The following is a 27,592-nucleotide window of genomic DNA, read 5'->3' as shown; positions in this document are numbered from 1 at the left end:
GAGGTGGTGTAGAAGAACAAACACAAAGAGTATTTTATTACACAACATGGCTTTTGCAAAATCTCCATGTCCCATCTTCCATTAATAATGTCCCAGTTTATAAGCTGCATTAAATCAGGAGCCTCTGCAATGCAGGAATATGGCATTAAAATTACAGAGATGTAAAAAAGCTCTGGGTGAGAGCAGAGTTGTCCCCACCGTGGCTGTGCAAACCAGGCAGAGGAATTGAATCAGCAGCACGGGAGAGGAAAGGGGAGCTGGGACCTGCCAGGGGTCACAGAGCAGGTACACTGCTCTTCTAGGATGGGAGTCACACAAAACAACAGGAATATGGTGAAATGGTGAAAAAATACCAAATAACGATAAGTATGCAGTGTGGGAAATAATAGAACTGTGAGAGAAGCTTCAGCACAACAAGGGGCAGGAATTGAAATGAAACCAAAAATTCAGACTGTGAAGAAGAGGAGGGGGCTGTGCATGGGGGCTGTGCTTTACCTGAGGAAAGGGAATTTAAACGTCGGGGGAGGTGGGTTAAGGAAGAGCTCAGGGATTGTTCTCTGCTCACCTGTGGCTCCTTTTCCCCTCTCTCCCCTATCAGATGCCTATGCCAGAGGCTCGGGCTCATCGACCTCCAGCGCCTGCACCCTGTCAGCCCTCAGCACAATCATGATCTCCCTCACAGCCCGCTCCAGTTTATGACAACAATGACATCGAGGACTTCTTCTTTATAATATAAGCAACATTTAGCTAGTTGTTTTGGAGACACCCAGTACTAAGTAATATTGTGGTTTGAGTACATCTTACTACTGGAAAAAAAAAAAATGTTTATGCTTCTTTAGGAATGGCATTATACAGTACTTCCTCAAAGCAAATATAGCTTTGTCTGAAGTTTCCTTGGAAACTCTGCAATGCACTGAAAACATCTGTAATATGATGTTACCAAAGCAGTTTACATATGTCCTTATATGCATATTTTTTATTATATATTTAGTGTTTTATAGAATTTTTTAAAGTTAACATATGATGTAGATATTAATTTTTTTCCTCTGCTATAAAATGCTACGGACGACATTATCACGAAAATATTGTTTGGGATTTTTTCCTTTCCGACGGAGAGTTCCAAGTTGTTCTTGGCAAATTGGCTGGAGTTGACTGCAGAGTTTTCCAGGGCAGAACTGATCCAGACCCAGATTGTAACAGGCTGGGTTTCACTGGCACTTCCAGCGACTCCTGTGTTGGACCCAGTGCTTCTCACACACGTTTTACCCAGAGCTCCGAGCAGCTCAGAACAGAAGAGCAGAATTTTGGGAAACCATGTGGGTTTTGGTTGGTTGTGGACTACAGGACACGTAGCCAATATCCCAGCACGGTGCAGCGAGGAGGAGGGGCTGGGAATTTGCTTTGTCTTGATCACAATTGGCATCAGATTGGGTGGGAAAATGAAGATGCTGCAAAGCTGCCTGCAGTGACACAACGGGACGGTCTCGCCTTGGGTGCACACCCAGCTCAACCCTTTGGAGATCACATTCCAAGGAAATTCCTCGTGTTCGGGGATTAATTCCAAGGAAAATCAGAACACAGCCACTCTGAGACAGCAAGCTGCTCTGGGCTCGTTCTTTGGGACACAACTGCTCCTCTTCCCTGCTAACTCCACTCTCCAGACAAGGCTTGGGAGCGGCGCTGCCCCGGCTCCAGGGAATGGAGGAAAAGTGGGAATCTGCAGAGATCCCTGCTGGAAGTTTGCTTTTCCTTAGAAACTCTTCCCACAGGCCTGGAGGCAGAACAGAGTCACACCAGAAAACGACAAAATCCACACTGGGATAATTCTTCTCAAGAGAAGGACTGTTTGTTACTACGGGGAATTTTGTAAGTTCAGACGGGATAACGCTGGAAAAGGCAACGGAATTTTCTATACAATTTTCAACTTTCAATGCGCTGCAGTGGTTTTGGTTTTTGGTTTGTTTTTTTTTTTTCCTCTCCTGATAGCTTGAATTTGCCTGTAACTTGTCTTTTTTGCTTACAAAGTAATACAGTTAACTTTTAGACCTTCTAAATATATTTATTCAGTAACTCATAATCAGGATTCCACTTGTGTAAAAGTCAGGGGTGTTGACCAGAGAAATATTGTCAGTATTTCAAGCTGTGTTCCTTTCTTAGTTTGATATGGTTACTTCTATGTAAAAAAAATTAAAACAAGAAAAAACTTAAAAAAAAAATCCACAAAACCAAGAAAAATGAAATTAAAAAAAAAAAAAAAAAGCTTCTGTAGTTTTCTCCCCGGTGTAAATGATATTTATCAGTGATCTAGCAGATGTAATCTTTTTTTAAAGGTATTGGTAATAAATATTCTGTCATTTGTAAAGATACCTGTCTTCCAGGAGCCTTTTTCCTCCACTTTTTGTTCTGCCTAGTGAGAAATTTCCCCTCAGAGCCTGCTGAGCCTGTCACTGATGTGAAGATACAAGAGTTGGTATAAATCAAACCTTTGTGAAGGCAGAAAAAAAGATCTATTTATACACCTCTGGTCTAATTCTGCTGCCAAAACCAACCACGAAACGTGAGCAGGTGAATTTTGGGTTTGTGTTGCAGAGCTGGGAGCTGTCCAAGCTCATGGGCTGGTGCTGGTGGAGCATCTCTGACCCTGGGGCTGGAGCAAAGCCCTTCAGGCACTGCCTCTGCTTCTCCTGGGCATTCCTGAGCATTTGGGGCTTGGAAACACTAAATCCAGCCAAGCCACATTTCTGATCCTGTCAGGGCAGGGCTTGAAATGCTCTCTGCATTTCAAAGGAGCAGTGCTGCACTCTGCAATCAACCAAGCACAAAAATAAACCGGCCCAGTAGCACAATTCCATTTTGAACAAGAGAAGTAAAATTGCCATTTCCAGAGGCAGGAGAGGAGCAGCTCCTGGGGCTGCTGCCCTGGAGGTATCAGGGAAGAGCTGGGCAGGAGGAATGAGGGGCTTGGGAGCTGGGTTTGAAGGGGAAAAAAAATGAGGAATGAATAATTCTGTGCTGTGGGAGTTAGGGGCTGGAGATCTGGTGGTGCCAAAACCTGACACAGCCCTGGGTGCAGCCTGGGATCCTGCACAGATTCCTTTTCCCCCTGGGCTGCCTGGGATGAAGATTTTGCTCCAGGGATTGTGACCATGAGGAGAGCTCAGCCTCATCCTGCACCCTTGGCTCTCCAGGATGTGAGATCCCAGCACACCCCTGGCACTAAAGGTGAGCAGGGAAATGCAGCTACTCCTGCTTTACACCAGGTTGGATTTATTTACTGGCACGGGTACAGGTGTGGCTGCTGGCTCTCCAAAAGTCTGGCCCCAAGAGGACTCATCCTGCAAATACCAAGGACCTGACATGCAAAATATATTAAAATATATTGCATTCATCTCTGCAATAGCTTACCATTAATGGGAATGGACTTATACATAGCAACATTATTTATTAGGCCACTTGAAGGCATGACATAAAATACATTCCAATAAGTGAATTCTCTTTAGTCTCATTTTCAGGATTTTGCTAATGAAATTCTGATTTTAGAGTGTTAAAGTTGGGCCCCTCAAATCCATTAAAAGCACATGCAGGAGAGACATTGGAGGCACAAACGTGATATTAATGAGCTACATTAATTTTGATGGAGCAATGTTACTTCACCCAGATGAGAACTGGCTCATTTATTGTAATTATTTTTATTCTGTAGTACCTGGGAACTCCATTTCTTTAGGCACCTTCCAAAGAACCTATTGGCTGGATCAAATCTTTCTTTTTATTCATTGTTAACATGTTTAAACCAGTTCCATGGACAGGAGGTTTCTTGGAATTAGAAGGAATTCTGCAAGATCAGGAGGACTTCACAGGCCACAGCCAGGGAGGTCAAAGCCTGAGGTCTGGGGCAGGAGATTGATTTGGGAACTCCCTCAGTGGATCACAGAACACAGGGAAATAAATCAGAAACCGAGGCTGTCTCAAACCCAGGTCATCTAAGATGGAACAACAGAGAGCAAAGAAACCCAGGCTGCAGTTTTGGGCTTGGATTTTCACAATGACTGGAGTTGCACACTCAGGAGGAGCCCAGCTCTCAGACTCAAGAGCACCAGGCAGTCCTTGGCACATTTATTTAATGGTTTCACATTTACAAACTCTCTGTTCCCAGGCTGGTTTGTTTGTTGATGCAATTGAGGAAGTTTATCTGTTTATGCCATTTTTCTCTGGTTTTTTTTTTCTGTCTTCCCCCTCTTAAGCTTTAATCTCTCGTGGCAGGAAGCACAAACAATCCCTTGTCCTCCTGCAGATGCTGCCAGCTGATGTCAGAGCTTGAAAAAGAGCCTTGGATGGGAAAGGATCCACCTGGGCAGGGGATCCCACCCCTGCCAGCAGGATTCCCTCACTCAGGAGTGTCAGCACACAGGTGAAACTCTGTTTTCTACTGAAATGTGGGACCTGAGTGCACAGAAGGAGCAGGCACAGTGCAGCTTTGCTCACAGGAGTATCAGGCTCTAACTGGACATCAGGTGCACAAGCAAACTAACTTTTGTCTTAAATAACCTACAAAATGCAGAAGTTTTTGGTGTTTTGTAAAGTCCTGGGAGATCAGAGAATCTCAGAATATTCTGAGTTGGACAGGACTCAAAGGATTGAGTCCAGTGGTGCCTACAGGGATCAAACACAGCCTTGGTGTGCTCAGCACTGTGCTCTGGCCAGCTGAGCTGAGCCCAGGTGCTTCCCTACATCCCAAAATAATGCTGTGTCACTTACCAAGCAGGGTCAGGTGCAGGAGCAGTGCAGAGGACACTGGCCATGCACAGGCCCCACACAGGGTGGTCTGGCTGCACACTCACACCTGCCCGGACCCAGGAATTGCATTCCCATGGATGTTTTTCAGGTGGAAATTCACAGTTTCATTAAAAAGCATAGCAGCAAAGGGCAGGTGAGTGTCCCTGCTCTCATGGTGGCCTTGCTGTGCAGCACTGGGGTGACAGCACTGGGAGTGACACTGCACTTTTATCTTCTTTTCCCAGTGTTTGGTCCCTCTTGGTCACTGCCAGGCCCACCTTGCTGCATCCACAGGGCTGTGCCAAGCCCAGTTTGCATCTCCAGCTGTCAGAGCAGGGTAAAACAAACATCCTAAAGATTAAGCTGCCAACCAGAAATGAATCCATTAGCTTTTCCAAGCCTTTTTTTGTTCCCCCCTTATGCCACGAACTTAAATCCTGCTTGAGCTGGCGCTTTCTGTTTGGTAACAAGGCACCTGGTGGATGCAAATCCTCCTCCCCACTGGGAACAGGGACACAGGGAGGTGACCCAGAGCCCTCTCCAGCGCTGGGTGATGCTGTGGAGCCTCTCAGAACACGGAGTCATCGAGGACACTGCAGGGGAACCCTTCAGCCAGGCTGCACACCTCGGTCCCCGTGGAGCTGGTGCAGGTCCGTGCTCTCTGCAAAGCAAACAGCCCTTGGATGGCAGCTGGGAGGGAGGCTTGGCCTGGGGCAGAGTTAAGAGCTCAAACTGGTGCATTTAGAGAGGGATTAACCCCAAATGTTTCATGGTTTAGGAGCTCAGAAGCATTGGAGGATTCACCCTCCGGCTGAAGCGCTCAGAGCTGCTCATCCTCTGTCCCTCGAGCCCTGCACTCCCAAAAATTCCCCATTTGCCACGTTTTACCACAGTGGCCACCCCTCTGTACCCAGGGGCAAAGAACCCAGGAGGAGCTGGAGGGCACAGAATCATGGAATCATTAAGGCTGGAAAAGACCTCCAAGATAATCAAGTCCAACCTTCTTCAATCAGATCCCACCACACCCACAAAACCCTATCACAAAACGGTCACATCCAAAAACCAAGTGGCTTTTGAACACTTCCAGGGATGGTGACTCCACCAGGGCCTGGCCACTGTTTCAGTGAGGGATCAGGGTTTGAGGCACAGGAGTTTTTCTAAATTCCCAACATCCTGCCAGAGGTGCACAAACAATGTGCAGGGCTGCTGAGCTGCAGGAGGAGGCAGCAGCAGTGGCTGGGAAGCCCTGCAGGGTGGCAGGTGACAGCAGGGACCAGCAGGTTCCCACGGGCCACCACCGTGCAGGGCTTTCATCACCTCAGCCCTGTTTACACCAAATGTAGGAACTCAGTGTCCCCAGCAAACATCTCCCCTCTCCCTGGTGACCTCGGCAGGGACCTGGGGGATGTCCTCACCTCTCCCTGCCAGTGCCACCAGCCTGGTGGCTGTGGTGCCAGCAGAAAGCCTCTGGCTGCTGTCACCTACCATGGCCAGCTCACTTTGAGGAGAGAGACTAAAACAAGGCAGAGCTGCTTCTGACAATGTGAACCTGCCTCTGCAAGATCACATTTTCTAGCTGCAGCATTAATATTCGCTGTTTCTCATGTTCTTAGTTGCCATGCCCCAAGTCGTGGTATTTTACACCATTTAATTAAAAACAAACATTCTATGATCATCTTTTAAGCCTGTTTCCTCCCCCAGACCACGGAGTAAGAACAATATGCAAAAAAATCAAACCCCTGTTCCAAGGGGACAAATGGAAATCAAATTGCTGAGCAGCCCTTCCCCTGAGCAGAAAACGAGGGGTTTATCTTATCTGTAAGATAAATGTATTTATCAGAATTAACAGCAAACGTAGAAAGGCTTAAGTCCAGCTTAACAGTAGGAGCAAAACATTTGGAATTGTTAATCTGAACAAAATCAGCTCTCCAGGAGTCACCGTGCAGTGTCTGCCAAGGCAGAGCTCTCTGCTGGGCTGGGGAGAAACTGCATTTCTGCAGAAGGCAGAGCCACAGGTGTGCCCGAAATTCAGTGTATATGAACAAAGCACTCGGCAATAGCACTTAATCCTTGTGTTCATTTTTAACCCTTCCCAAAACAAAACATCTGCAAACAAAGGCAGATCCAGAGCTGCAGACTGGGACCTGTCCCGGGCAAAGGAAGCGAGGTGAGAATCTACCACAGCAGTGAGGATGGCAAAAACAGCCTCAGGAATTGCTAAACTCCATTTATTTAGTGGGCATGGGGTTGGACTTAATGGTCTTGGAGATCTTTTTGAGATTTAATGATTCTATGACTCTCTTTGCTCTTCAGCCTTGCAGTGAAAAAGCAGCACATAAACACAAGCATTCATTTTAGTTAAAAACAAAACAAATCATGACAAAATAAAATAAAAATAAAACAAAATAAAATAAAATAAAACAAAATAAAAATAATAAAATAAAATGTTATTTTACCTCGTAGTTAATTGGGAAAGGGTCTCTGAATTTGTTGCTGGGGGTTGGGATCGGTGGGAACAGTTTACTCCAAACGTGGTTTCTGTAAGAAACAGCAGTGGAGGGATGTGAGAGAGTTGCTGTTCTGGGGAATGAGGGACCCAGGGAAATAAATCAAGCAGCAGCACTGCTCAGCCCCAGGAGCTGCCAGGTCTGCCTGCAGCACATCCAGTCAGGGATGATGGTCCCCACTGGTGATGCCTTGGGTTTCAGCTTTTCTATTCTTCAGAATCTCTGCTGCTTAGTGTGTAACTCTGGAACTTCATGTCAGGTGTGAGTGAGTTCTATTCACAGGGTGGTGACAAAACAATTCCTTTCTAGGCAGAGAATCAAGGACAACTGGGACCCAAAAAGCAGAAACGATGGCAAAAGGAAGGGGGCAAGGCAGGGGGCTGAGACTTCATAGCCTGGGGCTGTGGGTGGATCATTGACCCCAAGATGAACCAAAACTTATCAAAGTGTAAAACTCGTGACCAGGATCCATCTGGGATTTGATTTGGGTGCAGCCCTGGCCGGGCTCTTGCACTGCCCAAGGTGAACCCTTCCAATAAATCCCTATTTTATCCTTTCAATAATCTCCTATTTTATTCCTTTTGCTCTGCCTGGTCTCTGTTCCAGCTCAGCCTTTCCAGGCAGCACTGGGGCTGGGCAGTGTGCTGCTCCTCACAGGACACCTCTGGGCCCTGGGGACAGGCAGGTGACAAGGAGCAGGGGGTGAGGCTGTCCCCAGCCTCTCCCTGTGCATCCCAACCAGCTCCAGGGTTTTTGGGCTGTCTGCAGAGAAATGAATTGCTCTGAGCTGCTCTGTTCATGCTCCTGCTCTTCCCCAGGGCTCTGCTGTCATGTTCCTCGTTTGGACAGCCAAGACAAGTGCCTCGTGCTCAGCCTTTGCTTTCTGGACATAAACTGCCAGTGCCTCGTTGAAGGAGAGCTACCACAAATAATTGTGTTCCTTGGGAGCTGGGAGCAGGCAGGGGAAGGCACCAGGGATGGCTGGAAGCAAATGGTTCTGCTCAGTGCTGTAATAACTCACCCTGAGACCTCCCTTCCCTGCTTGGCACTGCCTGGGCTGGCTGGGCTCACAGCACAGGGGTTTTTGTGATGCCAGGTGCTGCACAGGGAACTTTTCCTTCTCTTTGATACACGCCAGAGCTCAGACCTCACATCCCAGGTGCCAAAACACTCCAGCAATGGACAGCACCATGTCCAAAAGGGACAGGTTTTAATGGGAACTTGACCTGGGGGAAGGCTGCTCAGCCCAGAATCGGTACCCAGGGTCTGTTCTGGGGGAAGCAGAGACGTGTTCAGGGTGTGGGGACCAAGGGCAGGTCTGCTCCTCTGTCCCCTTGATTTGGTGACAATGCCCCTGGCTGATGCCTGCTTAGCTCTTAGTGCTCATGTTCTTAGGACTATTCTTCTTCCAGAAGCTTTCTGAGTTCTGTCAAGTTTACCTTTATCCTATAACTATTCTCCTGGTGAGGAGGAATAATATTTCCTGTCTATCAGCTCGGAGCTGAACCTTCCTGGCTGAGCTGCTGCTGATTTGAAGGTGACATTGATGCTTCACTAATCAGCAGGTGAAGGGAACTCTGCTCACCCCACAGTGCCTCCCCTCTGCTTGGGGATGAGGCTTTGTGAGGGAATTGTACAGCCACAAATGGGAATATGGGCAGGGAAAACAGGGTGAGGGGTGTTTTGGGAGAAATATTTTCATTTTTTTTGGTTGAAATGCTGGGCGCAGCAGAGCCACTGATGAGTGCAAAGGAGCAGCCAGGCTGTTTGCTCCCCAGCACTGGGCTGGGACAGGAAAGTGGCTGCTGGAGCTCAGGAGTGGGGCAGGATGAGTGCCAATATTGTCCCTGCAGCACCTGGCATCACCTCCATCATCTCCACTCTTCCCAGCTCTCCTCCTAAGGGCCAGGCCTTTGTGCCCTTACCCAGGGAAGCTTTGCACTGCTGTCTTCACAGCTCCTACACTTCACCAGCTCTCACAAACTGATCAAAAGCCCCATCATTCCACCTGCAGCTCATTTCAGCTCTCATTTATGCCACTGCTGAGCAAAGAACCCAACAAGAGCTGGTTCTATTTGGAACTGGCGTGTTCCTCATCGTGCTGCTTGCCAATAGAAGATTTTGATGGAGCCATATCAAAATTATTTATTGAGGCAGCAAAAAGTATAAATCCCACGTCACTTCTGGAAGGGGAGCACTTAAGGAAGGGTGCACAAATGCCCACAAGAAATGAGGCAGAAGTTTGTCCATGGGGGCTGCTTTGCCCCTCAGGTCCTTGCAGGGAGGAGTTGCTGGGGTGGTGCCCTCAGAATGGTTCTGCTCTTTTTTTGGAGGTTACTGAAAAATGGGATTTATGTCATTGAAGATCTTGTCACAAAAAGCATCCCAGGTATCTCTGTCTCTACACAGGTTAAGGCACAGCCTTTTCCCATTATCACTGATTGGACCTTCAGGCCTTGGACACACCCCTTGTGCCTTAAATCAGCATTTCAGGCTCTCCAGGTTTTGTGCTGTGTCTGTCTTTCTGAAATTTCCACTCTTTCCACAGGCTGTGACATGAAAAAGCCAGAGATAAATAAAGAGAACTCAGCAGGAGAAGCAGCTCTCTTTGCTCTGTGATGAGATTGGGTAAGTATTGGTTTTAGCTCAGTGTCAGAGTGCCTCCCCTGAGATTCCCTGTGGAGTTTTCCCAAAGCTGGGACTGCTGATGGGTGTAGAAGAGGGGGGTCCCTGGATGACCTCACTGATTTTGGGGTGTGGAGGGCACTGAGTGTCCTCATGCCAGCTAAGGGGAACAAATTACTGACCCCAACCTCCTGTGGGCTCACCTCCAGGAGAAAATGTTATTCCTAGGGGAGGACAGAAGCTGCTGACTCCTGAAGGCAGACAGCAAACCAGGAGAAGGTTCAGTTGTGGTTTTTATCATGATTCTAACCCCATCAGTCTCTGCAAGTGAGTGAAGGGAAAAGCCTGCCCGAGCAGTCCCAGAGGGACCCTTTGCCTTGCAGCACTCCCCCCACATGGTGAGCCTTATCCCTGATGCCTGCAAGTACACAGAAAAAATTTATAGAGCTCTTTGCTGTAATGAAATTCCTTATAATGGCTGCAAATCGCATGAAATTTGAAACGATTCCGTGGCTTGAATTGCAGAGTGCACTTCATGAATTTTCAAGAGCAGTAAAAACAGAGAGTACTAATGAAACTGTGATCTAGGAAACCTGCTCGATTTTTCTTTTTTTAATATCTGTAGGTACAACCCTGTGTTTCATCTTCTTGCACTTCCCCATCCTCCCAGGGCGGGCTGAGGATTAGAGAAGGAGAAGGAGCAGCAGGGAATGGTGGAATAAGGGGAGCAGCTCCACGAAATTCAGTGTAGCAGAGAGGTAAAATTTTCATCATGTTGGCAAAGAGAGAAAGTAACGAACCTTTGGGTGTTGGGGAATTTTATACTCATCCCAGTTCACACCAGAGCTCATCCCAGTTATCCCAGAACATCCCTGCACACAAACCCTTTATTGGATAAAGGAAACACAGCACAGAGAGGAAAACAGCCAAGGATGCATCAGGATGACCACTAAATAAAAAGGCACTAAAGAAATTAATAAGGAATTAGCACTTCCATTAAGGGGAGCTGTGTTTATTGTGGACTGGTAATTGCTGCATGTTTCAGGGAGAAACTTTTAATTACATGGATCCTTTAATTAATCACTTATGATTTGGCTGTCACACACACAAATCCAAAGTGTAGCTGGGCTTCCTCACTGCACATTTGGGGAGTTTTGGCCTTTACTAGATAGCATCCAGAGCCTCTGTGTAATTAAAAATAAATTCAATATTTCAAATACTCAAAGCAGACATCAGGGGTCTGGGTATTTCAGCCATGAGGGATGCCCTGAGCAGCTTTCACCAGGGATAAATGAAGATTCCTGGAGAAATCACTGATCCCATCAGGTGCTTTTAAGTGAAGAAATGAGATAAGGACAAACAGATTTTTAACAAAATTTAACAAATTCACCTCACTCAATATATGGGTTTATTGTATAAGATTAAATTGAATGAATCTCTTACCCCACCCATGCTGCTGAATGTTATTACTAATAATATATGAGGCTGATAATTTTTGCTTTGTATATTTAGGCAAAATCAGCTTTTTCTCAGAATTAAGCAAAAGCTTGTGACATTCCCCCAGACTTGTTGAATACCCAGTCCTGAGTTATATTGTAAAAAAAAAAAAAATGTGGTAATACTCACGTTTTGCATATTACAGCAACAAGCAGCAATGTGCAGGACATGGACACACAAAGCAGAGTGAGAATCCAGGCTATGGAATTCTCCAGTTTATTTTGCCCTGAATATCAAGGGAAAAAAAAAAAGAAATTAAATGTATTATTTTAATACAGATTATTTGAAGTGTGTTTAGAATTTTAAAACTGTAACTTTCATCAGCTGTTTGATGTGGTTGTATTCAGATCACAAATTAACATGCAGATTTTGAAGACTTGATACCTAGAATAAGAAACGAAATGCAGAGCTTCAGGAAGAGTTTCCATGGCACTGAATTTCTGATTTCAACAATAATTTTCTTTTATTTCAATGTAAAGGAGAGAAAAGTGGTTGAGAGAAAGGAAAACTCCTTTCCAATGAGAAAAAACTGAATTAAGTGGCCCTGTCTTTAGATATTGCTGAGATTTAAATACATTTTTTGGGAAGATCCAATTTGTTTTGCCATCAGAATGAATTTTCCACGTTTGCTGTGCCAGCCAGGTTGGGAGGTCAATGGGAGGTGTTGAAGAAAGGAGGCAAAACACTGAAAATTTGAATTCATGATCCAAGAGGGGAGATGCAGTAAACAGGAGAGTGTAACAGAGTATTTTTTTTAGGTGAAAATAAGGAAGTTAAGAAACTCCAAAGATAAGAGCAAAGGAGGATGTCTAAGCACAAACAGTTGATAACGTGCAGTGATAAAGGAACTGTTATTTCCAGAACATCTTGTTCAGCAAGGAGGAAATACAAAACACAGCGAGGCAAATGATCAGGCTCCAAAGATGCTAAAATCATGTTCTTTTTTCCCCCTAACATTTAAGGGGTGAGATAATTTCAGTAAATTAAATTCAAAGCCCTGTTTGCCTATTTTCTATTAAAATTCTGTGAGGTTGGGCACGCTCCTGATTAGGTATCATTTGCTCCCCAGCAATGGAGATGACAAAAAGATGCTAAAATCTTTTTATGCTTTTTTTTTTTCCCCTCAGCATTGAAGGGGTGAGATAATTAATGGTTGACATGGTCTCTCATATTTATTTCCAGCATGAACATCACAATGAGGGCAGGGAAACATCTGAAAAAAAAAAAATGAAAATATGCAAGAAAAGGCCTTGAATTTACAACAATCTCTGGAAATATCCACAAAGCATTGCCTAAAACCAATCCTCTTGCAAGCAATTTATTTTTAATGGAATGGATTTAACCTCCCTTGCCATTAACAAGTCAGGTTTTTCCTTCAAATCCCAGTTTTCCTGTTAGAATTCCAGGATGTTGCACATGCTCCTGTAAGGCAATGGAAAAATGGGAATTCTTACCAACATAAATAATTTCACTCCAGTCACTCCAGAAGCCTCTGGCACGACAGATGTGGTTGTGGTTGGCCCTGATCCTTATGGAATATCTGCTGCTGCCATCCACCTGGAGCTGGAAGCTGTTGGAGGAGATTTTCAGGATCTGTCACAAAAACAATTTGTGCTCTTAGAGATTGATTGAGTCCCAACCATTGAGAAAACAAATTTAAACCACGTTTCTCTTGTTATTGTTTTTATTAACTGTGAGCTGCTGGCCTTGCTTTGGAGGCAAGAGCTCCATTTTTATAGGAGTAACTTCTCCTAGCACACCAATATTCCAGGGAAAAATCCCTGGAAAATTCCTCATTTTTTCCATTTTTCCTCCAGATTCTCAATGCAACATTTTCAGGATGGTAAAAACTGTTCTGAACCCAGATGCATAAACTGAATAAATCCAATTTTGTCCTGCTTTCCCAAGTTCCTTGGGGATGGTTGGTTGCAGATATAAAAGGCATTGAGAAAAAGAAGGAAATTCCAGCTGTAGAGGACAGGAATGTTGGATCATTTTGGATGCTGCAGGAGCAATTACCTGCTTGTTACCTGACTTCAGGTTGATGAGATAAAATTCATATTCAAAACATTCCTCATGGAAAGGAGAAATTGGCTTCTCCCACGTGGCCAGGAGATCATTTTGCTCCAGGGATATGCTGATGTTTCTGGGAATATTCACTTTCTCTGCAAGAAGAAAACTGTACTGGTGAGTTATTTATAGAGACAAGTTTAAATACTAAAAACTGGAGCATTTTATAGGCTGATAGTGTTTCCAACTAGGACCTATAATTATTGAATTTATTTCCCTTTTTGGACTGAAAAGATAAGGATTTAGGAGGAATAACTACATTGCTGGTAATAGTTAGAGGAAAATAGTTTGGAAAATCCACTTAAAAGTTTTGGAAAATTAGATTACTGAGGAAAGAGGAATTTATTAAATGAATTTCCACAGAAGTAGTAAATTAATGATAGAACAGTTAGAAAAACTTAATTTCCAGGAAAAAGAAAATGCAGATGTAGCCAAGAAAGTTATTGAAAAATGGGAAAAATTCAAAGGAATTCAGCTGCTGTTACGGGTATGATTTCTAAGAAAAAGATATGTGATTTTTTTTTTTTTTTCTCTTAGTGAAGTCATGAAAAAGAGATATGTTATCTGTTTACCAAAGAGAAAAAGGCATGGAATTAATGAGGGAATGTAAATTATTTGTGTGGATGAAGGATGATAGACAATCATTTTATTCCATATTCTACTGCCTTCCTTTACAGGAAGGGTTAACTCGAACACTCCATGTCTTCCTCCTTTTAAAGTGAGAGTGAAAATTAAGGGTAATAAAAATTGTGTTTTAAAGTAGATTGACTAAATCAACCGAAAATTAATATTGGGAATAATGCTTTGGCTAACAAACAGAACAACTAATTGCCTTTACCAGCTTTTAGTTTTGTCATTCTATTATTTAAAAGAGATGATTAAAATCAAATTTAGCTAAAACAATCCAGTTATTTCTTACAATTTCCTTAAAATGACTACAAAATCAACACATCCTTTCACCTTCATCAAGAACCCATCAATCCAACAGAATTTTCCTCACATTTTGACAATCCTGCTAGACATTTTTCATGTATTTTTTTTTTTTTTAATGTATTCCCACTCACCGATGGCATTTTGGTTAAATAACTGCTGGAAAGGCTTGATTGCAGCACGTCGGCTGGAGCCATTAATGTGAATGACAATGAGGTTGTCAATCTCATCGGGTTTAATCTGAGTACTCGCAAATCTGCACTCGGTATTCCCGCTCCTCCTGTCTTTGGTGTAGGTGGCACATTCCTCCGTGTGTGCCTCATACCTAAATTAAAATGCTGGTGAGACAGGGTCCTCTTAGAGAAATTCAGCGCTGGCTGCAAAAGGAGCAAACACCAACCTGTAAAACAGAAAGTATTTGGTGTCTTCTGGTGCCCCTTGGCCGGGGAGCCAAGTGCAGTGGAGAGAGACATTGCCAGGGCTGGTGACACGGGTGACACACGACACGTTGGTGGCAGAGGTGTCTGCAGCACCTGGAGAGACGAGCAATGTCAGAGCAGGGATAAAAAAAAAACCCCTCACTGCAAGGATCATAAGGAGTTCCTGTCGCTGAAACACCTGGATTCCAGTTTGGGCCGTTTCAGCCGTGTCTGGGACATCGGTTCTCTCCCTTGTCACGCAGTCTGGGGGTAGGGAAGGATGCAGGGTCCTGAGCTGGGTGAGAAAAGATCACACAGCCCCACGTAATTCATGTGGAACACGGCACCAATGTCCTCAGGTGAACCACGCTGGGTTAACTCAGCCTCAGCAAGGCATTGTTAGAATATTTTATAGGTGTCATTGACACTTTGCACCTCCAGATTGCACTCCAGGCTCCACTGCAGCAGGGAAAGGTCTGGACTAAATCCTTTTGTAGCAGGTAGAGTGGAAAACGCTGTATTTTTATTTTAAAGAATTAAACCAATCACTTTTTAATGTTTAGTGCATAGATTGGGGCAGAACACAACATCCAGTCCTTCTCTGGATTTCAGAACACAACATCCAGCTTTTCTCTGGATTTCAGAACACAACATCCAGCCTTTCCCTGGGTTCCAGAACACAGGATCCATCCCTCCCCTGGGTTTCCTCACCTGGCAGGGGTGGGAGGTTTCCCTCCACCCAGTCACTGCCCATCTGGAGGTGGCCCTGGAGCAGCAGGGTCCTCACTCGTGCGATGAAGCCGTCGTGCAGCGCTGCTGTTCGGACACTGCAAGTCCTCTTGGTGTCATACTTGAAATAAAAAATGTCAAATAAACACCACAGGGCATGGGAGGCAAAATAAGGGACCTGCAAAGACTGAGCCAGACATTGGGGAGAGTTCAGTGAGTTGAACTGAATGAGGAGCCAGTACTTAAATCCATCCTCCCCTCAATATGAACACTGCAATTCCCAAGGCTGGTCCCAGCAGAGCTGTGTCCATAAGGATGGCTGAGAGGGAATCTCTGCACTTCCCAAAATATGTGTTTAGATAAAAGAGAACAGCAGGGATTGAGCCTTCTTAGGATCCTTGATTTGTTTTTTCTCTTACCTCTTCTGGCACAGGGCTCAGGATTTTCACATCGTATCTAATGGTGGAGTTGTTTTGTTGCTGAGCAGGGTTTGGCTCCCAGTGTAACAGCACCTGTGCTAATGCAGAGACTGTGAGGGTGAAGTTAACAGGTGGCAAAACCTGAACTGGGAGGGAGAAAACAGAAATATCCATCAATGTCCAATCCACTGAATTGTTTAGAGCAATACCTCTTTGCAAGCAGTGAGCAGTACAAGCAAATCGTTTCATTTCAATATTATATTCTTTCAACAGCTCCTTGTCAAATATTGCTAATATTTGACAAAAAAAAAAAACCTTTAAATAACTAAAACCCCATCAAATAAGAGTTTATTAAAACTTATCTTAAGAAATGAAATTTTTACAACCATTTCGAGTTGAAAATTACAATGATATATTACATTTGGCTTGTTAATTAGAGTTTTCATCTTGGTCCTCATTGTCAGAGAGACACATAAGAAACGGGGCTGCTGGAGTGATGAACTGCATGAACAATTCTCACCCACACCAGCTTGCAGGAGAGGGCAACGTGGGGGGCTTTCAACAGGAAGGTTGACAGCCACAAGAAGTTACATGTGAGAGTAGAACCAAAATGATGAACAGAGGAATTAAGCACAAATGGAAGAAAACATAAAAGGATGGGAACGATAATTTAAAATGACAGGGCAAGAAGGATTCCTGGAGCTCCCATGGAAATGAGGAGGATCTCATGCTGGGGGAAATGTTAGCATATAAATAGCAGGGCAGTGAAATAATCAATCTGCTCCCCTCCAGTTCTTCAGAGCCTGCCCTCCCTTATTTGCCAAACCCGAGGCAGTTGAGGGCCATCAGCACCTCTGGGAGGTGTCCCTGCCCATGGCAGGGTGGCACTGCATGGGCTTTAAGGTCCCTCCCAACCCAAACCACCCTGGGATTCCATGACCAGCCCCCACTTCTCTTCTTCCTGTGATTCCAGCCTTTGATGGGCAGGAGTTCAGTTTTCAGGCACACACATTGCAGTAGGAAAACTGCCCCATAAAGACTCAGAAAACCCCAGTACAAGCTGTGTCTCCATGACTCGAGATTCTTTCCTCCCAAAGCAAAGCAGGCACCAACTGAGGGAACAATTTGGGGATTTGGGACAGGGAGCAGTCCCAGGAAGCAGCAGAGCCGTGGCCAGGGACTGCTTTATCCACGTGTAGAACAGTGCCCAGCACAAAGAGGGACCTTGGGCACCCACCACAGCTCCTCTCCTCACCTCCTGCACCCTGAGGTGTGTTTGTTGTCCAAAGGAGGAGCAGGAAAACTCGCATCCCACTGGCCAACATCTCTGGGTGGTGGATGGGCACAGCCAGGCATCAGCACACCATTGTACAGGAGCTGAAAATGAACAGGAGCCCAAGGGTTAAACACCCAAACCATGGATCATGATCTGTCCTCGGGATCGAAGGAGTGACACTGCTGCCTTGCAGGGATGAACTCTTCTTTTCTTTTCTTGCAGGAAAATGCTTCTTGTGGGACCTAAATCTAATACAGCACCAAGCACATTTCATCTTGCTCCCTTTGAAAAGCTGCTGGTTTCAAACCTGCACGTGGGGATGTTCAGAGCATCCATGGAATTAGAGCATTTCTCCATGGAAAGTGAGGCAGGTTCATGTACACTGGCTTTGGGGAGAGTCCCATTTCCACCAAGAACAGAAATAACCATATTTTTAGCTCCTACTCTATATAAAAAAGCTGCTTACTGGGATTTACTTTCTAGTTACTCCTCCAATAAAGTTCTCCAGACACAGTCACTGCTCACCTCAAGGCTAATTCTCCACCGTTAATTATTGGGTGTAAGAGAAACTGCTTTGTTTGTTTCTAATTTAAATGAACAACAATTTTTAATGCTTAAACCCAGCATTTTCCTATGGATTGTTCCATGAATTACTAGGAGAAAAAAAAAAAAATCTCACTGTAATCATTCATGCATAACCTCATATAAATATGGGCATTCAGAACAGCAGCTTTCCAAAATGTTCTTACTGAAGAGAAATGCACCCTCCCAGCCCAATCTCAGCACCCTCCCTGGGGCACTACAGCAATTGCTCACATGGCAAACATAATATTTTCCAATGGTAATGAGCAGGAATAACCCAGGGACTGGAAGCACTCCCACTGATCACAGTTGGAATAATTCTGCTGTACAGTAACTATTTTTCAAAATGCAGTCTGAGTGCTGAGTTCATTAAAATGACACATCATCTACTGTAGAGTGTGTTTTTAATGTCCAAGTCCCCTCATTATCTATATTCACATTTTTGTGCCTCTCTGCTTTCCTGACAGCCCAAATGTGCACAAGGCCAGCTGAAAACTCGGGAGTTTGCTAATGGATTATTCTTGGGGAGCCAGGGTTTGATTTTGTGTACATTGGGTTATGGAATGACATCCTGGCCAGGCATTTTGGTTCTCCCAAAATGTAGCAAATCACAGACAATGGGACAAATATTCTTTACAGCACACATTTCTGCCTGCACAAATTACTGGCATCAGGTTTCCTTTGCTGCTTCAAGAAACATCTTTTCATTTACCTGATGAGACAATTAAATACTCTAATAACTTTTCTCTCTGTTTAGAAGTAAAAATTCATTATGTTCACACCCATGAAAATAAAAAGCAACTTTGGGAAAGAAGCTTCATTAGTTGCACTGCTGAGAGCATTCATTCTTTTTTTTTTTCTTAAAAAAACCCCAATGAATTCAGTACATTATTTAAAAAAAATTTTAAAAGCCTCATGTTCTGCAAATGCTTAGGATTGAATAATGTCAGTGTGTTGGTTTTGGGCATCCTCATAACTACAACAGCTGACTCTCCCTTGGGTTTATTTAAAGTGGGTTTGGCTACCTGGGGATTTTTAAATTTTTTTATTTGTACACAAAAAGTTAAGGGTTTGATTTTTCTTTTTCCTATACTTTCAAAAATATCCTAATTTTTTTTTTTTGCTTCCTAAAAGCATGCATGTGTTAGATCTTACATTTTCTGTGCAGCACGTTACTGACCTGAAACTGGATTTAAAATGTTACTGTAACTCTGATGATGAGTCCTAACTTATTACCCTGTTCTGTTCAGTTTATTTTTTTTTTCTTGCTTTGTTTTCCAAAATGCTATTTTTCTTTTTCTTGCTGCCAGACTGAGATTGAAAGCAGAGCTTTTGGAAGCTGCACCTGTAAGACCACAACCCCTGAGAACAAATTGCAGTCTCTGATACCCTGTGTCATGGGAGAAATTGCTGAAAAGAGAAGCAAAATAAATGTATGCAAGTAAAAGATGGTAACTAGAAGGCTACAAGAGGATTGTGCTCCTCACAAAAATAGATATGGTAAGTTTTCAGGACAAAGTTTGGATTATGTTTTGGCTACATAAATAATAAGCAGAGGGTAAAGGGGATTTTCCCTTTGTGCAAGGAATATATTCCTCTCAGAAGGGACAACAGAAATCCAAAGAACAAAAAAAAAAAGCCTCCTAAAAGTAATGATTTTATCCCTTATATTGATGTGTCCCAACATCCCTTATATTGATATATCCCAATACCTCCCAAGCAAGGAAGAAGCAGCAGATTCCAGGAGCTTTTCCCTGTGCAAACTGACCTCAAAAAGCAGAACCTTTGCAGCCTTCAAAGCAAGCACGAGGCAGACCCGAAGCACAGCACACACCTGGGGGTTACCTGGGCATGTCAGAGTGCTGTGAAGGGCTGGGGCTGTGTGCTCCCCATCCTCGGGGTGCTCTCCCTGGGGGTTTCCTCTAAACCTGCTGCCTTTCATGTGCCAGCAGGGCTGCTGCCTCACAAGAGATGGCAGAGGACAACTGAGATAAGCACGCCTTGAAAAAGGGAACTGGGGGATTTAACCACAGGGTGGAAGGCTCCATACAGGCACAGGCCAGCCCAGAAATGGGTTTATTTTATTTATTGAGCATTAATTATACACAATTATCTGAGAGTTCTCTGATGACTTCTCAACAGCAGGAATGTGATGACTGACTGCAAAGAAATAACCCACGGTCACACTGCTGATATCCCAATTTGTTCTTCCCCTAAAAAATCAAACCCAGGCATTGCTGGAAAACTGTGCATGTTTTGTCCTTTTTTTTTTTTTTTTTTTTTTTAATGCCATCTTGTCCAAAGCTCTGGCCATGCAGACACCATCATTTTGGGAAATTACCAGAGCAAAACCAGCTTCCTAATATTGTGCTGAGAGCTTGGAGCTGTGGTCCCAAGGGTCAGGTAACTTCTGTACTGCCCAGAGAAGATGTGGATGCCCCAGCCCTGGAAGTGTTCAGGGTTGGATGGGGCTCGTGGAAGGCTCGTCCCTGCCCATGGTCTTTCAGGTTCCTTCCAGCCCAACCCATTCCATGACTCTATGATGGCAAAGCAGACTCACAACCAGGAGAGAGAACCCAAGGGAAGACCCTGCAGAAAGTGGAGCCATATGTGGTGGAGTTACAGGAAGGAGGAGAAGGCAGCTAATAACTCACCCTCATTAACAACCTGCAATCCACATTATTAATATGCAGGTGACACAAGCTTGGAGGGGCGAGTGCTTTGGGGCTCAGGATGCAATTAAAGCTCCTTCCAAATTGGTGCAAATGGGTGTAATTCAATGTGGGCAAGATCTCAGCTGCATTTAAATATTATCAAGTGCACATTAATAGCTGTAAATAATCAATTATCACTCATATCACTGATATCTGCTCCCCAGGACAGGATGGGGTTTTGGGGCAGGGGCGAGTTAAAGCTGTGTGGATGTGGCACTTGGGGACAGGGTTTGGTGGTGAGGCTGGCAGTGCTGGGGAGCAGCTGAACTTGGTGACCTTAGAGAGCTTTTCCAAAATGATCCCTTTGTGAGTTCAGTGATTCAAGCATTTAAATGCTGCCGAATTCCTTCTCATCGGGGAGAAGAAACCCATCAACTCCATCCCAGTTATTCTGCCATTACCAAACTACATATTTTCTCCCCTGCTATAGCTCGTTTTCCCGTTTTAAGTCCTTTTCTCTGAACGGAGATGAAGCCACGGTAAATCTTTTATGTCTTTTATGGAGCGCTGTGTCCAGTTCTGGCCTCTCCGTTTAGGAAGGACATTGAGATGCTCGAGCACATCCAGAGAAGGGCAACAAGGCTGGGGAGGGGCTTGGAACACAAACCCTGTGAGGAACAACTGATGGAGCTGGGGTTGTTTATCCTGGAGAAAAGGAGGTGATTTTATCACTCCCTACAGCTCCTCAAAGGTGGCTGTGCTCACCTGGGGCTGGTCTGTTTACAGGCAGCACCGGCAGAATGAGAGGACGCAGTCTCAAGCTGCGCCAGGGGAAATATAGGCTGGATGGTAGGAAAAAGTTTTTTACAGAAAGGGTGATGCACTGCTGGAATGGTCTGCCCAGGGAGGTGGTGGAGTCACCATCCCTGCATGAGTTTAAAAAAAGACTGGATGTGGCACTCGGTGCCGTGGTTTCGTTCAAGTGTGAAGGCATGGGTTGGACTCGATGATCTTGACGGTGAATTCTGTGAAGTTTTTAATAAACCACTGCGGGCCGAGCGAAGGCGGGGACGGAGCGAGGACGGAGCGGGGACGGAGCGGGGACGGAGCGGGGACGGAGCGGGGACGGAGCGGAGCTCAGCCCGAAGGCGGAGCCGCTCCCCGAGCCCGGCCCGAAGGTGGAGCTGCTCACAGAGCCCGGCCCGAAGGTGGAGCTGCTCACAGAGCCCGGCCCGAAGGCGGAGCCGCTCCCCGGAGCTCAGCCCGAAGGCGGAGCCGCTCTTGGAGCTCGGCCCGAAGGCGGAGCCGCTCACGGAGCCCGGCCCGAAGGCGGAGCCGCTCACGGAGCCCGGCCCGAAGGCGGAGCCTCCTCCGGGCCGGCGCTGCTCTGAGCTCATCGCCCGGCGCCGCCGATCCCGGAGCTGGGCCCCGCCGCGTGTGGTGAGTGCGGGGCGGCGGGGCCGGGCGGCGGAGCGGCCGTGCCGCACATGTGGGCTGAGCTCTTGGTTGTGCCCCGCAGGGCCGGGCTGCGGCTGCTGCGGCGGCGGCACGGCGGGACCGGCACCGGTAGCGGTACCGGCACCATGAGGCTGCAGGCGCCGCAGTTCCAGGCGCTCTTCACGCCGGGGCTGCGCAGCGTGGCCGGTGAGTGAGTGTGGGGAGGGCAGGCCCGGAAAATGGCCCTGGGTGCAGGGTTCGGGATGGTTCGGCTTGGGAGGGACCGTAAAACCCATCCAGGGACACCTCCCGCTGCCCCAGGTGCTCCAGTACCCGGCCTGGCCTTGGGCACTGCCAGCGATCCAGGGGCAGTCACGGCTGCTCTGGGAATCCCAGCCCGGAATTCTCACCTTTCCAGGGAAACCTCACCCCTGAGCCCACCCTCCCTCACCTGACTGCCCTTTCCCCCTGCCCTGTCACTCCATGCCCTGGTAAAAAGTCTCCCCAAGGATTTTTCTGCTCCCAGAGCTTTCTCCATGCCGAACACGCTCAGCCGGTCTCCAGGGACACTCAGAGCTCCTTCTCCCCTTTGGAGGCTCATTCCATGATGCTCTCTTGTTCCTGGAGAAATTTGGGTTCATGGCTCACTGTGCTCTGCTGTAAATAATCTGAATTCTTTCCCCTTGTCATCCCCTGACTGTTCAAAATGATCCCCAGGACCTGCCAAGGGTTAGGTTTTCAGAAAACTTTCAGAAAAATAAATCAGAATGATAGGGAAAATACCTATGGGTGCCCAGCTGTGCCATTAGTGCATGTTGCATGAAGCTGTGAGTCATTTGCTGCTTCTTGCATATTTGAGTGTTTATTGACACATATATGATCTTAATTTTGTGAGAAGGCAGCTGGTGGCAGATTGTGCCATGGGTTTACTGCTGTTTGGTTTTCCTTCCCCTCCCAGAACTTTTTGAGAAGAAGAACTACGAGCTGAGAATAGCAGGAGGGGCTGTGAGGGATTTACTGAGCGGAGTGACACCACAGGACATCGATTTTGCCACCACAGCTACACCGGCAGAGATGAAGGAAATGTTCACAGCAGCTGGGGTTCGTCTGATCAATAACAAAGGAGAAAAGCACGGAACCATCACTGCCAGGGTTGGTTTGGGATTTGTTTGCATCATTTCTACCAGTCTGTGGATGGGCAGCATGTCCAGTAGAAAATTTGCTCCTTATTTGTTAAAGTATTACAACAAAAGTTTAAATGAGACCCTGCTTTAAAACCTGGAGTGATTTTTTTTATTATTATTATTATTCAGTATAGAATTCAAGTCATTATCATATTTTAATGCATGTAACCCATTCATGCTGCTGTCATCACCAGAAAAATAACGTTGGCTACCTAATCATGATCCTAAGGTTTCCTGCTCCTGATTTCAAATTTTGTTCCCTCTACCTTGCTCTTAGTCCATCTCCTGCAGGAAGATTTCTGCAGGCTCAGTAAAAAATCTATAATATCAAGATTATTCTCAGAAGTTCCTATTTCTCAACTCTGTATGAAAACACTGCACACATTGCTGTGCATGTGTCCACCCACTGTACCCAAACACAGGGCTAAAAAAATGAGCAGCTTATGCATTTCATTTCATTTCATTTCATTTCCTGGTTGTGTTGAGTAACGATTTCTGTGGCATTTGCAGCTCCATGAACAGAATTTTGAAATTACCACTCTCCGAATAGATGTTGTCACCGATGGACGGCACGCAGAGGTGGAGTTCACCACGGACTGGCACAAGGATGCTGAGAGGAGAGATCTCACTGTCAACTCCATGTTTTTAGGTAAATTTCATTAACTGTTACATAGATGAAGCAGTGATTTTTTTGAGTTTTGCCAGTGAATTCTGTCTCTGTGTCAAAGGTCTGTGTAAATACGGTTGATAAATCACACATTTCCAAATGAGGGTGTTTCATTGTGTCAGCCACGTTTGGAAATTCATATTCTTGTTTTCTCATATTTTCTAGGTTTGGATGGGACGCTCTATGATTTCTTTAATGGCTATGAAGACTTGAAAAACAAGAAAATCAGATTTGTGGGGAAGGCAGCTGAGAGAATACAAGAAGATTATTTAAGAATCCTGAGATACTTCAGGTAAGAAGTTTTGCCTTTCCTTCATAAATAAACTGTATAAAGTTTCAAAAATATGCAAAAAACATCAGTTATGTAAAAAGAGTTATAGTTGTTATATTTCCTTTCCAACCTAAATTATTTTATGATTGTAAGTGGAACAGTTTTCTAATCTAACATCCAGGAGTTTTCTTTGGCAGATTTTATGGAAGAATTGCAGAGAAACCTGGAGATCATGAACCTAATACACTGCAAGCAATTAAAGAAAATGCCAAAGGCTTGGCTGGAATATCAGGAGAAAGGATTTGGGTGGAACTCAAAAAAATTCTTCTTGGAAACCATGTCAATCATTTGGTTCAACTTATGTATGAGGTGGATATTGCCCAGTACATAGGTAAAGTGAAATGAAGTTTGATTTCCTACTCCTGTATCTTATACAGACAGAATTTTGTGGCAAATTGAGATCAAACTTGAGTTTACACAGAAATTTTATTTCATTTATATCCTATGCTAACACTCATTTGTCTTATTAACACTTCTTTGCACTTTTTGTGTTCTTAGGGCTACCACTTGATGGGAGTTTAGAGGAATTTGCCAGAGTCACTAAAAACATCCAAAACCTGTCTCCAAAACCCATGACTGTGCTGACATCCTTGTTCAAGGGCAAGGATGATGTCACAAACCTGGACCTGAGGCTGAAAATCTCCAAGGAGGAAAAAAACCTTGGCCTTTTCTTGGTGAAGCACAGGCAGGAGTTAACCAAAGGCTCGGGGCCAGAACCACTTAGACCATACCAGGACTTCCTGATGGATGTGAGTGTTCAGATGGTTTCATGTGGGGCTTCACAGTGAACTGAATTGATTTAAAGACATTTCTTAAAAAACAAACCTCTACTGTATTTTAGTAGTTCTGAGTACCCTGTGCTCTGAAACAATTTTTGGACTGACTTAAAAGTCAGTCAGGCTGAAAAATGTCACATTCTATTTCTTGTGACCTTACCTTGCACTGGCAGTTTGCTGTGCTGTCCTATTGAAATATGAAAGAGGAGTTGGACTTCAAAAATTTGGGTTTTTTCTGTGAAATGCAGCTCTGAATTGTGAATGGAGAATCAGTGCAGTTCCTGGTGTTCCTTCCAGGCAGCCTGGGATGTTCTTCCACAGCAAGGTGAAGTCATTTCCAGGTGAATTCTGCACTTGTAGAGCAGCACCTGATACTGAGGGCAAAAACCAGTGCCCAGGGCCAAGCCTGTGTGCCACAGAAAAGGTGATGGAAGGATTACAGCTGTTTATTACCTGGGATTCAGGGAGTCTCCAAGGATCTCCCAGAGCCTGCAAGACTCGATTTTAACTCCTGAGAGGCAGGACAGAGCCTTGCTCCCATAGTCCCAGCTTGTCCAAGAGCTTGCCTGACAAGGAGCAATGGGAATAGCACAGTGCTGAGCACACTTGGAGCTGTTTCTGCTGTTTCACACTGAACCCTCTATTTTTTTTTTCCTTTTTTTCTCCTAGTCTAGGGAAGCTAACACCATCTCCAAGATCTTTGAGCTGCTGAAGTACCAAGGAGAGGAGCAGCTCTTGAAAGAAATGCAGGAATGGACTGTGCCCTCCTTCCCTGTCAGTGGCCACGACCTGAGGAAGATGGGGGTGTCCTCTGGGAAGGAAATTGGGACAGCACTGCAGCAGCTGAGGGATGAGTGGAAAAAGAGTGGATACCACATGGATAAAGAGGAGCTGCTGAGCTGCCTGAAGAAGCTGTAAAGTGAATAATAACAGAACTGATTGTGCCCTGATCCGAGTGGAACTGAGCCTCTCACACATTTCAGTTCTCATTACTAATTCCTGACTTCTGCAAGGACAGGTTTCATTTTGTAATAATGTCAAACACTGTTTGCCAAATTCCACCTTCTCAACCTCTCTTGATAAATATTTACTGTTTTATCATGACTTAGGGCATGAGAGGTGATGGCAAGATTTTTCTCCTTCTGACTTTCTATATCCAAAAAAAAAAAAATCCCAGAATTCCCCACAAAAGGTTGTTTGTATCCTCTAGATGCAAATTAAAAATCATGGAGAGGTTTTTATGTGCCTAGGAGATTGTGTGGAAATAATGGGCTCTACCTTAACTCTTTTTGTACTTAAAGCTGGGTAAGAGATGGAAATACTCACTCCAGCAGTTCCCAACTGCCTTGCCATGGAAAACCAGGCTGGTTTTATTTTCCTGAATTCCAGAATCACTTTTAGGTTAAAAGGATGACTTGGCTGAGTGAGTATCAGGAATTTTCAGTAACTTATCACTGACTAATTAAATCTACAGCAAGCTGGTGAAGGTTCTACATTGGATTTTCAACTTCAGGTGTGAGACAAACGATTAATGTTAATTAACATTAACAAGGGGAGATCCAGCTCCTTGCTTTGGGAATTTGGGGATTTGGAGCAGAGCTGTTCCTGGTCTTTATGAATGTCTTCCTATGCCTGGGGTTTTTGGTGTGCTGTTAAAAAATCTGAGAGCAGCTCTTGTGTGTATAAATCTTGTTGCAGGTTGAAGTTTTCCTACCATGAACCATGGTAATGAATAAACTCCTTTGGATTTCATTTTCCTTGGATATCATTTTGCAACACTAGATGGCAACACTGGAGCAATGCTGGAAAAAATCAGTATTTTGGGCTTTCACACAACTTCCCAGCTGCCTTTGATTTTCCTGGGATGTCTGGGCCCTTAAATAAGTTATCCTGAAGGTGCCTGGGAATTTGTGGGAGCCAGCAAGGGAAGAGGGAAAGTGCTGTTTGTTAGGAAGGAAATCTCCCAAGAACAGGATGGTGCTTAATTTAATGAGGTGATTAAATTGAAGCCTCCTTTGTGTCATTTCTGGAACTACTGAAATCTTGGGAAGGAGAGTGACAAAATTCAGTCCTTTAAAGATTTCACCAAAGTGCAAATCAGCTTTAGGGCAATGGCTGTGGAGGTGGTAAAATATTAACTCTTAACTTTTACCCAAAATTGCAGACAGGGTCCAACTCCCCTCGGAGAGAGGATTTTTAAGGACAAAAACTTGAAATTTTTGATCTTGGCATGGACCAAATGGATACTTTGGACAAAGTTTAGCAGGGAGCTCTTCCCATGACTGCTGAGCTTCAATTTCCAGCTGTTTTCCAGCCTGGATCCAATCCTGCTCCCAGATTTCATCACTGCCTTTTGTCTAAAGGATTGTTCAGCTGTCAGGGGAACCTTTGCACAACTTTGTCCCCCAGGATTAAGGATGACAACCCCAATCATGCCTATGAACAGCAAGGACTGATGTATTTAAATTGATGTTGGTAATGATTAGCCTGAAAAGAGTTTAATCAGAATTATTTACTACACAGTATAGAGAGTTGCATGCTGTAGAGTGCATTGTTAAATCAGTCATTTCAAAGCCAGCTTAATTATTGGTAAGCAGAAATTGATGGGTTTAATTGGAGATTATTTGGCCAAGCTGGTCACTAAAAGCAGGGGGAACCCCAATTCCTGCATCCCTCACTGATAACACAGAGGATCCTGCTACAAATCCCCAGGGAA

General features: G+C 44.9%; 3 protein-coding genes and 1 long non-coding RNA gene across 7 annotated transcripts in view; 3 read left to right on the top strand and 1 right to left on the bottom strand.

The window, feature by feature from the left end:
- LOC106850350 (contactin-4) overlaps nucleotides 1-2,364 on the top strand; it is a 271,490-nt gene extending 269,126 nt beyond the window's left edge. For all 3 annotated transcript variants that reach the window (XM_088171240.1, XM_088171241.1, XM_088171239.1), the window contains exon 24: nucleotides 599-2,364. In XM_088171240.1, the coding sequence (XP_088027366.1) occupies nucleotides 599-699 (101 nt within the window). In that variant the 3' untranslated portion in view covers nucleotides 700-2,364. The remainder of the gene's footprint in view (nucleotides 1-598) is intronic.
- On the bottom strand, nucleotides 2,165-17,315 carry IL5RA (interleukin 5 receptor subunit alpha). Its single transcript, XM_014871611.2, has 10 exons — nucleotides 17,225-17,315; nucleotides 15,970-16,115; nucleotides 15,533-15,671; nucleotides 14,803-14,935; nucleotides 14,537-14,727; nucleotides 13,422-13,567; nucleotides 12,857-12,995; nucleotides 11,532-11,628; nucleotides 7,230-7,311; nucleotides 2,165-5,434 (listed from the first exon to the last, which is right to left on the bottom strand). The coding sequence occupies exons 1-10, from the start codon at nucleotides 17,292-17,294 to the stop codon at nucleotides 5,342-5,344; spliced, it is 1,236 nt and encodes a 411-aa protein (XP_014727097.2). The 5' UTR covers nucleotides 17,295-17,315; the 3' UTR covers nucleotides 2,165-5,341.
- On the top strand, nucleotides 9,767-19,430 carry LOC148222458 (uncharacterized). Its single transcript, XR_015805956.1, has 3 exons — nucleotides 9,767-9,908; nucleotides 10,531-10,663; nucleotides 19,138-19,430. It is a non-coding gene; the product is annotated as an uncharacterized LOC148222458 (long non-coding RNA).
- A 2,328-nt stretch (nucleotides 19,431-21,758) lies between these two features.
- On the top strand, nucleotides 21,759-26,628 carry TRNT1 (tRNA nucleotidyl transferase 1). Of its 2 annotated transcripts, XM_088171236.1 has the most exons (8): nucleotides 21,759-21,921; nucleotides 22,001-22,125; nucleotides 22,877-23,070; nucleotides 23,613-23,751; nucleotides 23,935-24,061; nucleotides 24,238-24,431; nucleotides 24,599-24,849; nucleotides 25,546-26,628. In XM_088171236.1, the coding sequence occupies exons 2-8, from the start codon at nucleotides 22,065-22,067 to the stop codon at nucleotides 25,792-25,794; spliced, it is 1,215 nt and encodes a 404-aa protein (XP_088027362.1). In that variant the 5' UTR covers nucleotides 21,759-21,921; nucleotides 22,001-22,064; the 3' UTR covers nucleotides 25,795-26,628. The 2 variants fall into 2 exon arrangements, with proteins under 2 accessions (XP_088027362.1, XP_014729273.2); XM_014873787.2 differs by having other exon boundaries at nucleotides 21,878-22,125.
- Nucleotides 26,629-27,592: the final 964 nt, after the last annotated feature.

This window comes from Sturnus vulgaris, chromosome 11 (genome assembly GCF_052056855.1).
Source record: "Sturnus vulgaris isolate bStuVul1 chromosome 11, bStuVul1.hap1, whole genome shotgun sequence".
In the NCBI taxonomy this organism is placed as follows: domain Eukaryota; kingdom Metazoa; phylum Chordata; class Aves; order Passeriformes; family Sturnidae; genus Sturnus; species Sturnus vulgaris.
This window is presented reverse-complemented; position numbering and strand designations above follow the sequence as displayed.